The 13,322-nt window shown below is 40.4% G+C and overlaps 1 protein-coding gene across 5 annotated transcripts in view; it reads right to left on the reverse strand.

Moving 5' to 3' along the window:
- Window positions 1-13,322, reverse strand: part of gria4a (glutamate receptor, ionotropic, AMPA 4a) — a 99,620-nt gene that overhangs the window by 30,120 nt on the left and 56,178 nt on the right. For all 5 annotated transcript variants that reach the window (XM_017032058.2, XM_017032059.2, XM_025054939.1 and 2 more), the window contains exons 8-11: window positions 9,336-9,503; window positions 9,148-9,252; window positions 8,444-8,554; window positions 812-1,018 (exon numbers count right to left, since the gene is read on the reverse strand). In XM_017032058.2, the coding sequence (XP_016887547.1) occupies window positions 812-1,018; window positions 8,444-8,554; window positions 9,148-9,252; window positions 9,336-9,503 (591 nt within the window). The remainder of the gene's footprint in view (window positions 1-811; window positions 1,019-8,443; window positions 8,555-9,147; window positions 9,253-9,335; window positions 9,504-13,322) is intronic.

Raw genomic sequence — 13,322 nt, forward strand, 5'->3', positions numbered from 1 at the left:
CCCCGCCCCCCCCCCCCCCCCCCCTTGGGGACAGAAACGTTTTCACGCACCCTCCCCCCAACCCACTCCCTCCTGAAATGAAATACTATTGACAACCTGGTAACATGCATATTTTTATCTGTACAAACCACTGTATGAGTTGCTGCCCCCTAGTGACTGGAGGCTTGTTATCATTCAAGCATTACAGCAGTGGTACACTGATGTCCAGCGTGCCATATTCCATTGGAAACCTGTCACGTCCCGCTCCCGGCATCTCACCGCGCCCCCTCGGTGGGGCCCGCCCCACTATTTGAGAAGCACTGATCTACTGCAACTCCATCTTTGCACTTGTCTCAGTCTCATTTATCCACATGTATTCTGTCTCGCTCCTGCTGACCTTCACTTGTCTCCGCTCTGGAGAAAAAAACCTCCACCTGTTCAGATTTCCTTCCAGCTGCTCCCTCACATCACTCATGATGTTGAACAACACAGTTATAAAATAAAATAAAAAAAAAAATTAAGCAAACAGACCGACAACCAAAGACGAATGTTTTTGTAGATACTGGCTGTATAATCTTTTTTTAAACCCACATTTCTGGGTCGAATAAAAGCCTTGGGTGTCACCTATAATGCGTTACAACACAATCCAATATTGAATTGCCAGAATTTACCGGAGTATGTCACTTTTCTTTGCTATTATCAAATACATAGTATTGTGACTACACAGCCATGACCTGCAGTTTGTAAAGGCAATCTCTGGCAAAACAATATGAAAAAAATAAATAAAAACACACCAACCAAAGCTTTTGTTTCAGTGAGTCCTTGAACTCACCCCATAGACAAGCTCTCCGACCATGCCGTTCCATATCTTCGTCTCCGGATCTCTGGCTCCATATTTCCCGTCTGGTACAATTGAAATTTTGTACTTGATTCCGATGTGTTTCGCTATCTCTGAGGCCAGGTCCACGCAGTATCCTTCATACTGGTCGTTGCCTTCGTAGAGCTCCCAGTTCTTCTTCAGCATCACGTAGGGACCTTCCTACAGAACCAGCATAGGGGGAGAAAGACACATCTGTTTGGAGGAACATGACAGCATCATTAAGAGGTATATATATATATATATACTGTGTAGAGATATGATATCAGAGGGAGGCAGCAGCTGCCTGTTGTTAACATGGCAAAAAGAAAAAAAACCCAACTATTCTGTCCTGGGAAAAATACAGGAGCATATCATTTCCAACAAGGTGATAGTGTATCACTGTTTTCCAAATCTCATCCACATGGGGCTTCAATCTGTGCAGCACCGCATTCTGAACCTACACACATTTAAATTATGACACAATGAAGGATAAAGGGGAAAGGGGACAAATTAAAGGGTGGGTACAAGGTAAGAAGAAAGAAAGAGAGAGAGGGAAAAGATTACGTTCACGTGACACACACATTAAAGCGGCTCTGACGCCGGCAGAAAAACCTACATTCTTCTGAATGACAAAGTAGCTATAAACACGGGAAAATTACAGCCTTAAGCCTGAGGCTCATCCCGTAATCCACGTTAATCCGGGCCTATGTAATCTCCACCATTTATTAATCATTATGCACAAAAAACATCCAGCAAAATATTTACGGTCAGAAAATATTACACGCGTAATCAAAACGTATAATTCTAAGTACATGTTAACATTGTCTTAAAACAAATGTGGAGCAACAGTTGCATTCAAAACAATACAAAAGATGCAAACATTTGAAAGACGTCTATAATTCAAATTTGAAAAAAAAAAAAAAAAAAATCAAAGCATTTTGTACACGAACCCAGAGAAATACAAAGCGTTTTATTTAGCATTGGTGAAGAAAGATTTGTCCATTTAAATTCAACACCTCGGACTCATTTGGACGATACATGTGCAGGTAATTACAATCAAATGCATCATAAACGTCTTGTTATGACATCGAACAAATATTCAGTCACATGACACTACGGTGAACAGCGTTACGGCTGAAACATGACCCGAGCGGCGTCACGTGTCTGGTCGTTTATATTCTGACATTTGCACGAGTGTAGTGAAATCACTGCTGTGTACTGAATACACACTTAGACACAGATCAGAAAACCCACAGAGTACTTGTCTGTTGAAGAAACACAATCAATGTTGCATTCACGTGCTGACAAAGCAGTTTGAAAAACAACATCAGGAATTAAGTTTTTTTTTTTTTTTTTTTTTTGCATTTACTGTATAGCTCACTGCTGGGACCTTAATGATGGCAACATTCATTACATGTTATTGGATGATGGGTCAAACAAGAAACTCTCGCAGTCGCTGGTCATTTAGTACCAGATCAATTAAATTAACATGTAGACTTCAGATCATTATTGGCATTAAACTTTAATTTTACTAAGTCAAACTTTAACGCATAGCAACCATTTAAATAATTTGAATTTAAATGCTCAACTGTAATTGTGAAAAGTTACCTTTACATACATTTTTTTTATCGTCGACTCTTGTCATTTTTAATGATTTATTGATTAAATCAATATTGATCAATATTTATTGATCATTGTTACAGTACTTTGAAAGTGAAAGTCTTAAAAGCGTTTTGCAAACACGTGTTGATGTGTGATGTCGCTACTATTGATTTGTCAACGGTGATTATTGGTGCTCTTCAAGATCCCATAGGTCAAACTCAAGGCCTGCGGGCCGAATCTGGCCCGTCGTATTACTTCATATGGGCCATCAGCACTGAATTTGCATAGTCGTGATCATAGAATCTGTACTAATGTTTACTGAAACATATGCATGGTGAGTAATTGAATATTATAATTATTTAATTCAAAATCGAATCAACCGTTCATTTACCATTTACTTAAAAACACTGTCAGGAAACGACTGTTATACTTCCTTTAAGTCAGGAATCAGTAGAGTGGTACAGCAGAATACTGCGGCAATCTGTGTTAAACGGACACTTTGGACCAGGGTTTTTATTTAATATTTACCCAATAAAATTAATGTACAGCGCAGTAAAGACTAGTAATTGGTAATATTAAAAAAAAAACACATTTAAAATCACAGCCTAACCCTTAAAAATCTGTCGTTGAAGTGAACTTACTCAATCTCGGTTTACACATTTTCGATCTAATCCTGTCTCCGGGTCTGAACCAGTCCAAACCAGCTCAGTGGTGGTTCTCACTGCAGCGTCCATCTCCAGGATATGGAGATAAAAACAAACATTTCTCGCATGAAAATAAAACCAGACTCACGACTGGCTGCCACTCTCCTTCTCCTCCTCCTCCTCCTCCTCCCATTTTATTTTTTTCTGCCAAGGCCTTCGCCCACATCCACCTATTGCATTAATTATTACCTTGGTAACCTGCAGTCTGCAGAGGCTTAGCTGAATGAAAGACCTGTTGCAAGAGAACTAGATAATAACTGAGGAGAATCAGATTTTCACCTCGACAGATTTTCGCTGTACCTCAGGCCAGAGCCGTCTGACTCCACAGGCTGTCAGTCTTTAGACTAGGAAAACGTCGCCCACGTGTGGAAATGTTTTTTTTTTTTTATTTTATTTTTTTTATTCCAAGTGGAAACTGACAAACTCCTACAGAGAAACCGAAACTCTGACAATCCAACCTGACCACTAACTAACCATCAGATCACAAAACATGATGAGATTATGAGTCTTCCTTGAATCTAAAATCACTGCAGTCTCATGAGGAATTTTACTCCGATTAGGTTTTAATAAGGAGGCAAAAACTCTGCATATTCCCAGCCCCAAGTTAATTATCCAAAGTGTTAAAAAAAGAACAAGCTACTTTGAGTTGATTAAGAATTATCTTAAAAAACCCTCCACCCACTAATGCACTCCCTAAGGACACCCATAAAATGCACCAGTGGATGCTATGCCAACCAGTGAACTTTAAAAAAAAAAAAAAACTTTTTAAAGACAAAATCCAGCATGAAGCAGTCTTATCAGTTCTCTGCAGACATTTTTTTTTTTCAGTGTCAATGTGAAGGTCATCATCCTAACAGTGTGTGTCAGTGTTCTGGTGTGTAGTGAATGTCTTTAGTGCCTGTAGTTACAATAGGAAATCATGAATCACTGGTTTGGGTGGTAAAAAAAAAAAAAAAATTCAGCGTAGCTAAAATATGTGAGTTAAATGGAAGAAAGAGGAGAAATAAGCGGAAAGCTGAGTGAGGAAGAAGGAGGAGGATGTGCAGTGTATTGGCGGCATGAAACCAAAGAAGAGAGACAGAGCGGCAGATCAGGATACAGACAGAAACAGATCACCACAGGAAGAGAAGTGGAAAGTGAGATGGAGAGATAGCGAAAATGAGAAAATGTGACAAAAAATGAAAAATGGAGCGGGAAAAGAGTGGGAGCAGAGGTGAGGAGAAAGAGAGGCAGAGGTGATGAGATGAAATGAGTAGGGGGAAAAAAATGTAGGTGAACCAGGGAGGGAGGGCGGCTTTGTAAAGGCAAATGTTTGAGGCTGATAAGACATTCAAAAAAAAAAAAAAAAAAAAGTCACGTTAGAAGCCAAAAAGCAGAGCAGAGCTGTTACGGAAGTCGGTGAATGAGGAATCGGAAAATAAGACAGGCTTCCAACTGGACACCTCACCTCACTGTCCAGTTATGCGTCCAGTCTGCCAAGCAGGCACTTAATCAGTGCAGCATTCAAAAAGCCAGGCTGTCCCGAGAGGAGTTAGCCAAGCACCAAGACATTTAATCAGCCTGCTAACATTCATTCACATGGTCGATGGGCCAGGCCAGGCATTTGGTTAGTCACGGGCTGTTTCAGCCTCGCACTTGGTCAATCAGTTTATTCATTAATTAATTGCGGCCATTACAGGGCGTCATTGTCCCCAGTAATATTTTTGGCCGGTGAGGTCCTGTAATTGTCTCTGGAGGGAAAATCGGTTTACTGCTAATCAGGCTGTCAGTTCTACAAACAGTCAGCAGCCAGTCAGAGGCAGTCAGTTGGTCCCCGAAAAAAACAACAGAATATTAGGTGATGTGAACTGTTGGTGTACGGTACATTGCATCATTTCGACCTGCCAACCTATCATGGCTGTTTTTTTTGACCACTCTTCTTAAACGTAACGTGTTGCAAAACTGTTCTTATGTTAGAAAAAGTCTTTGGGTTTCTGCTAGCCAACACATGCTAGCCCACCAACTTTAAAATCGAATCGGTCTTTTTGGCCAAACCAGCTAATCCGAGTGCTCGCGTTCATCGACCTACGTCATAAACTGACACACTGACACACTTCCTTTCTCTCACTTATCTTATCAGATGCACACTCTCTCTGCCTCGCTCGCCTGCTCTTTTTTGCTATCTCTGGATTTCTTTTTACTTGCAGGATGTCAATGGTTGGTCTTAAAAATTGAAAAAAAAAACAACTTCACAGCCAGTCAACAACTAACACCCACTTCTCCAACATCAAGTGATTATAAAACACTGTAGTCCCTCAGCCAAACGACCAGCTTCCACTGATCCACAGCACGTGTTAACCAGTTGATTAGTACTGTAACAAAAGCCAAAAAAAAGTCCGAGTGAGACTAAAGAACCATGACGATGTTCTTCACTTAGTCTTTTTGTTGTTTGTGCAAATATATATTTTTCTGGAAAATATTTCTGTCTGACAATGTCTTGTGACAAAACACATATAAATAACACAGGTATTGTGCAGATTCCAAGGTTGTGGGTACTGCCAAGAAACAACACTGCACAGATGAATGTATATTGGTTTACAATACTACATCAGCTCGACTAAAGAAACATCACAATGACCTTCAAAACATAAACAATTATAGAAATTCCTTTGTGACTACACGGATGACAGCGTTGTTAATGTCAATAAATATGTATTTAAAATAAAAAAAAAATGTAAGTAAAAGACTAAGAAGACATCAACAAAAAAAGTTTAAAAAAATGTTGAGAAGTGTTTTTCAAATATTCAGAAAACAAGAGGATATTGTGACGTCCATTAAAAGAATAAAACAAAAAGCAGAATATTAGGTGATGTGAACTGTTTGTGTACGGTACATTGCATCATTTCGACCTGCCGACCTATCATGGCTGGTTTTTTGACCACTCACAAACGTAACGTGTTGCAAAACTGCAAAAAATCGAATCGGTCTTTTTGGCCAAACCAGCTAATCCGAGTGCTCGCGTTCATCGACCTACGTCATAAACTGACACACTGACACACTTCCTTTCTCTCACTTATCTTATCAGATGCACACTCTCTCTGCCTCGCTCGCCTGCTCTTTTTTGCTATCTCTGGATTTCTTTTTACTTGCAGGATGTCAATGGTTGGTCTTAAAAATTGAAAAAAAAAAAACAACTTCACAGCCAGTCAACAACTAACACCCACTTCTCCAACATCAAGTGATTATAAAACACTGTAGTCCCTCAGCCAAACGACCAGCTTCCACTGATCCACAGCACGTGTTAACCAGTTGATTAGTACTGTAACAAAAGCCAAAAAAAAGTCCGAGTGAGACTAAAGAACCATGACGATGTTCTTCACTTAGTCTTTTTGTTGTTTGTGTAAATATATATTTTTCTGGAAAATATTTCTGTCTGACAATGTCTTGTGACAAAACACATAAATAACACATAAATAACACAGGTATTGTGCAGATTCCAAGGTTGTGGGTACTGCCAAGAAACAACACTGCACAGATGAATGTATATTGGTTTACAATACTACATCAGCTCGACTAAAGAAACATCACAATGACCTTCAAAACATAAACAAATATAGAAATGCCTTTGTCTATTTTGCACAATGACTACACGGATGACAGCATTGTTAATGTCAATAAATATGTATTTAAAATAAAAAAAAAATGTAAGTAAAAGACTAAGAAGACATCAACAAAAAGTTTTTTGAAAAGAAACGTTGCGAAGTGTTTTTCAAATTTTCAGAAAACAAGAGATGACGTCCATTAAAAGAATAAAACAAAACACTGCAATTGCCCATTGATCCCATAAACATTGCAACAAATGGACACACCAGGAACATATTTAGTATGCAAATGCAGGTCAAAACTGTTTCTCCAGCCGAGCCGGGTAAAACAGGCGACGAGACCAAGAAGAAAAGGCGGCACGGAAAGAAAAAGGCGGATTCATTTTGTCCTTGCGCGGAGCCTTAAAGACACATAGTCTGTCACTGTCTGTCCTTTTCTCTTCCCCCGAGGGGTTTACGACTTAGGTGAGTCTGCGTCTCACTCTGCGGCTCTGTCTGCAGACATCGGCATCAGTGTCACAGCAGAGGCTTCCTCATCATCAGAGGCTGCAAAGAGGAGGAGGCGGCTGAGCTAACATTAGCCAAGGCCTGCTGAGGTCACCATCCACAGAGAAATATGGAGGTGGGAGGTGGCGTGGAGGGGTGACGGGTGAGGGTCAAAGTCACAAAAACAACGAGATACGGTGAGGAGGACAAGACAGACAGGATGACAGGATTGGAAAGACTGACAAATGGTAGGGGGAGGGAAAATGGGGAAGGAACATACTTCCAAAGGAGGTATTTCGGATCATTTCCAATTTCAACACAATGCTGTTTTTACACTGTATGGATGTCATGAGCAACATTTTATTTTTATATTTACAGGACAAGAAATGACTGATTTAATCTCACGTGTTTCTCGTCTTATTCTCCCTCCTGATACAACAGTGAAGAACCGATTTTTTTTTTTTTTTTTTTTTTAATATACATTGAACTCAGTCACCGGGCTCTGTAACTGGGAGCGACGACCACAGATCATTTGTTTCCCGGCACTCTGACCTGCAGCATGTGTGCTTGAACTCCCTAGTGCAGATTTCATTACGTTAGGCCACGGGGGGGTTGGGCAACACTTTTCTTTATGATCAGGCAAAATTCATTGATTTTTTTTTTTTTTTTAACAACATGACACTGCAGAAAGTGCAGCTACATTTATTTTCCTGATGCCTGAGGATGAGTTCTCTGCCCTGGCACAAAACCTCCTGTGTCTGTTCTTATCTCTGGACTCAAATTGGTCTTTTGAGTTGCTTCCACTTGCATCATTTTGCATGCCCAATTGAATTACCGTGATTAGACTTACAGGAAGGGGGGTGTGGTGGGGGGGCGGGGTGGCCACTATAAAAAGGCTGCAGATGGGTGAAGTCAAGTCAAACGTAAGGAAAGGCTGAGCAACAAATCCGGCAATTATCCCTTCTTTAACCGTGTTTCTGGAAGAAAAGGTCATAATTACACCCGGCTAATGACCGGAGCATCAGAGAAACCTGGTTCATGTTCACTACGGAACAGTTATGTGGGGAAAGTTTTCATCTGTTGTAACCCTTCATTGATCCCTCTGCCACTCGCTCGTATTCGAGCGTTTCATCAAATCGGGATTTTTTTTCGTCTTTGTCTTATTCATTTTCATTGCTTTCAAACAACGACACTGACAAGGTAGAAACACAAGAAGGAAAGAGGTACAATACCATAATGGTCGTCACGACTACCGTCCTGTTCTCCATCGCTGAGCTGTCATTGGACAGAGCATTTTCATTCTGGACCAACACTAGCTTGTCAATGTCATTCCAGTAGCCAATCTGGTAAAAAAAAAAAAAAAAAGAATTAAATAATTCATCATATCATCAAAAAGACTTTGACATATGAAACAAAAGGAAAAAGAATTAAATAATTCATCATACCATAAAAAGACTTTGACATATGAAACAAAAGGAGCAGCTGCAAAAAACTAGGTAAGAAAAATAAATAAAAAATACTCAGAGCAGATTAATCTTCAGGTCTCCACTGAAGGGAAATGATTGTCAGACAGCACAACGGGGAATTGAACTTTTTTCCATTTCACTAATAAATGTCACCTTTATGTTTGAAAGTCTTCATGCCATTGAAACATATTTTTTTTCTTCTTCTTTTAATTTTTCAAGGTTGTCTAGGAGCTGCAGCTAAAAGCTTAAAGCCACCCCAGTGACGCAAAGTCAATTAGTCGGGGATATTTTTATCACTTTTCAGCCACTTGTTTCTAAGTGGAAACCTAAATTTATAGTTGAACATTAAGTGTTGGTGCTTAAATAGAAGAAAAGTTGAATGGGTTTTGTTTAAGGATAAACAAAGTTCCTCAGATTCTTTGTCTGTTTTTGTGGCATTCCGGTCATTCAAAATGTCCCTCTCAGCTCACCTTGCGTGGTCCGTTGCTTTTCAGTTCAAACACATCCATGGTGTAGTTGACCCTGCGGCCGAAATGGTCAAACTGGATATTTCCAGTCAGGCCATGAATCCGCACCTGTATTTAGAGAACAATGACAATTAGAATTTGGAGACTTCAGCAGTCACTTCAGCTGTTTTTAAATCACATATGTTCCCTACCTGTTTGAGGGCACGCTCCATGTCTATCCCTTGGTTCCACGGAGCTGCCGGATTGGCCAGACAGTCACCGGCATTACCGCGGCGACTTATATCGATTTTCTGACGTCGCAGGGTACGAAAGGCTTCGGCCATGACGAGGACACCGTCGTACGTTAGAGACGAGGTATACTGAAGGAAACAGGTGGGATTTAGGTTGAAACGCACTTTCGCAAGACTCAAGGCTTCATACTGTACTGTCACGTGATCAGTTATACATGCAACCACTCGTACACACGACCACTGTACAGCGAAATGCAACCGTGAGTTACTCAAAAAACTGTGCATATTCGACACAATCGACATTAAGCAAATAGAAATATACAAGATAAATTCTAATTCGAGAAAAGTGTAGCAAACAAAATGTGCGAGAAACATAGACCTCTACCTGTAAAAAAATGATACATTTCGTTGCTGTATCATCATTGATTGTGGTTAAATATGATTGAAATGAATCACGATCAATCGATATTATATTTTATCACGATTAATCACGATTAATCGTGATAAAATATAATTTCGATTAATCACGATTAATCGTGATAAAATATAATTTCGATTAATCACGATTAATCGTGATAAAATATAATTTCGATTAATCACGATTAATCGTGATAAAATATGACTGCAATTATTAATGACTAATCATGATAAGATATGTACAAAACTGTATAAAATATGTATAAAATACAGTTACGTGTTACAATAACGTTTCATCTCAATCTGATTATAAATTTTAATCTGTTGACAGCCCTAATTAATTCAGTCAACCCCATCGAAAAATTAAAGCAACGGGTGAACTTTCTGTTTTATACCGGGATTAATTTTAGTCCTCGGCAGTGTTGGTGTGTAAAACAGAGCTTAACTTTGGTTTACAGCTAAGACGGGTGCATTCACTGTTCTGCAATTCTTTTTAATTGGACAATAAAGCTTCAGTAAAGTGCTCAGACGGAATACAAACAGAACAAAAGTCATTTTAAATGGTCTGTGTCTTTTGGGTTTTTGTTTTTTTTTTGCTGGTTTTCTTGTTAAGTCACAGCTCATTCTTGGAATTTGGAAAAAATGTACCCAGATTTTGAATGGAGCTGTACGGATGGCAGTAGATTTGATTTGATTTGAAAAAAAAAAATGACGATCTTGACAGCTCGTTTGACAAATTCACACGGAACCACAGGGAACTCAACCATATACGCAGCCTCGGCGTTCCGAAGCAGCCGCGTCGCAGCACCACACAGACACAGGCAGTCAAACACACAGCAGGCTGCCTTCACATCAGGGCGGAAACAAGTGGAAAGATGAACATGAGAGGTACGAAGGAGGAGGAAGTCAGCTGAGCAAGTCTGCTAATGCTCTCCATCCCTCTGTTGGTCCCTTTGCCTTCCCACTGGCGTCCCTTGATTTGAGTCCCGCGGGACGTGTGTTGTGGAAAGCTGCAAAAGCACACCATCCACTTTTTTCATCTTTTCCTCTTGAATAGTACGTGAAGGAGCCGCAGACCGACAGCTGACAGCTGACGACAAGAGCATTTGAGTCAAGGAGAACTCAAACTGCGCCCAACATGACACTGGGATCTGTTTCAAGTCGATCGGACACATGAACAACTACCGTAATTTCCAGACTATAAGCCACTACTTTTTTTCGAACGTTGCAGCTTAAACAATGATGCGGCTAATTTATGGATTGTTACGGGCTAACGTAGTTCCTACGTCGCTAGGAGGATTTTGATGCTGACAGTAGCCTACTAAGTATGCGTTAGTGAAGCTACTTAAGAGTTTAGTGTAAAGCTAACAATAGAACACCTTTCTGTCGGGAGGTCAAATGCCATTTTTGATTTGAAATGACTGCTCCCTGTACAAAGATAAGAGAGAGAAATACATTTTCTTCTTTATCAGATTTATCCGATTTTTTTTTTTTTTACATTTAAAATATTTATCTGATTTTAATTTAAAATCGATCACTGGGAAAGTGAAGTGTTTTCTTAGTGCGGCCTGTAGCTGTACCATTATTTTTTTATTTTCAAATTTAGTGGGTGTGGCCTATATTCGGGTGCGCTCAATAGTCCGGAAATGGCGGTAATCTACACCACGATATTCCATCACATTTGTTAATGTTTATAATCCCAGACGTCTGCTGCAGTTGAACTTTGGACTAAATGGTTTTTCCCATAAAGAAACACCACATTAAAGCAGCAGTGAGCACACTGTTTATCAAGTTGGGGAGAAAAAAACAAACCCACGACTTTCAGTCTTTCAGCACGTTTAAAGGCTTCTCTTCATAGTCAGACAAAAGCCGAAGGTTAAACTGCTGTTTTTCCTCTGAAATAAACTCTAAACTACCATCAAGCTGATGACGCCCCTGAATCCATAGCTGGAACACAGGGGGGTTTCTACACCACGATATTCCATCACATTTGTTAATGTTTATAATCCCAGACGTCTGCTGCAGTTGAACTTTGGACTAAATGGTTTTTCCCATAAAGAAACACCACATTAAAGCAGCAGTGAGCACACTGTTTATCAAGTTGGGGAGAAAAAAACAAACCCACGACTTTCAGTCTTTCAGCACGTTTAAAGGCTTCTCTTCATAGTCAGACAAAAGCCGAAGGTTAAACTGCTGTTTTTCCTCTGAAATAAACTCTAAACTACCATCAAGCTGATGACGCCCCTGAATCCATAGCTGGAACACAGGGGGGTTTTCAGAGAGGGCATTTGTTTTTCCCACCAGAAACTGAACAGAGGAGAGAAGCTTTGAGGCAAACACACTGCTATAATTCACAGTCTTTGCTTTTATATTTGTTTGTCCTGGAAATACGTGTTTATCCAAGGATGGAGAATCTTTAGAGACGCCAGAATCTCAACATCCCGATGTATATTCAGGGTTTTATGTTTCTACGAACGGTTTGATCGAAGGACTTTTAAGCCCGAGCACTCGAGTTGAATCTTTGTTTTTTTTTTTCTTTAAAAAGCGGACCTTTTGTCTGCCGCCAACCTTGGATGAGAAGGAAGTCAGTCAATGCCAAAACTGACGATAACCGTGTCGATTTTGGCTCGACGTGGATTTTGCAACACTCCACTGGGTAGACGTGACTTTCACGGCCTTGACAGGTTTTGAAAATACTCGAAAGTATCTAACACACTAACAGCTGTGTCTGAAGAAGGATCACAGACACGGAAACGATTTGTCAACGCGACTAAAGCGCACTGAAGCGTCAGACTCTGGTGAGGTGTGCAGTGCAGCCATCGTTATATACAGTAGATCAGGTCAAGTTATTTGTCATTGCTGTAACCTGGTGGTTCTCAATTATTTTCTGTCATGCCCCCCCCACTGAATTGAAATACTATTGAGAACCTGACAATACAAATTTGATTATCTGTGTGAGTTGCTGCCCCCTAGTGACTGGAGGCCTTATTTATCGTTTAAGCATTACAGCAGAGCCACACTTTTGTGCAGCATGCCGTACTCCAATGGAAACCTCTCACGCCCAAACCGCGCTGACCCCTCCCGGCGCCTCAATGCACCCCCCAGCCCCTATGAAAAAACATACCGTAATTTCCAGACTATAAGCCGTTACTTTGTTCACACGCTTTGAACCCTGCGGCGTGAACAATGATGCGGCTAATTTATGGATTTTTACGTGCTAGCGAAGTTCATAGCGCTAGCGATCAAAATGGTAGGCTACTGTGTGTTATACTAGTAGCGTCTGTCTGTGAATGGCTATGTGCGTATATGTGCGAGGGGCGCGTGCGAGAGAACCGTAGCGAAAGTTCAGAGCACGAGTTGGTTATACAGGAGCTGTTAAAACTCTGTTTATGTTCTGTTGTGCTCGGTGTGGCTGATAATAAAGACCCCAACTTCCCTGTTTCTGTTTACCTGCTGAGGACAAGGACGACGTTAGGGAGTTAGCCCCGGAGCTAACGTTAGCTTCAGTCCTGGAGCAGATCACTAAGTCTC

The sequence above is a fragment of the Cynoglossus semilaevis genome, chromosome 4, assembly GCF_000523025.1.
Source record: "Cynoglossus semilaevis isolate Cse_v1.0 chromosome 4, Cse_v1.0, whole genome shotgun sequence".
Classification (NCBI taxonomy): domain Eukaryota; kingdom Metazoa; phylum Chordata; class Actinopteri; order Pleuronectiformes; family Cynoglossidae; genus Cynoglossus; species Cynoglossus semilaevis.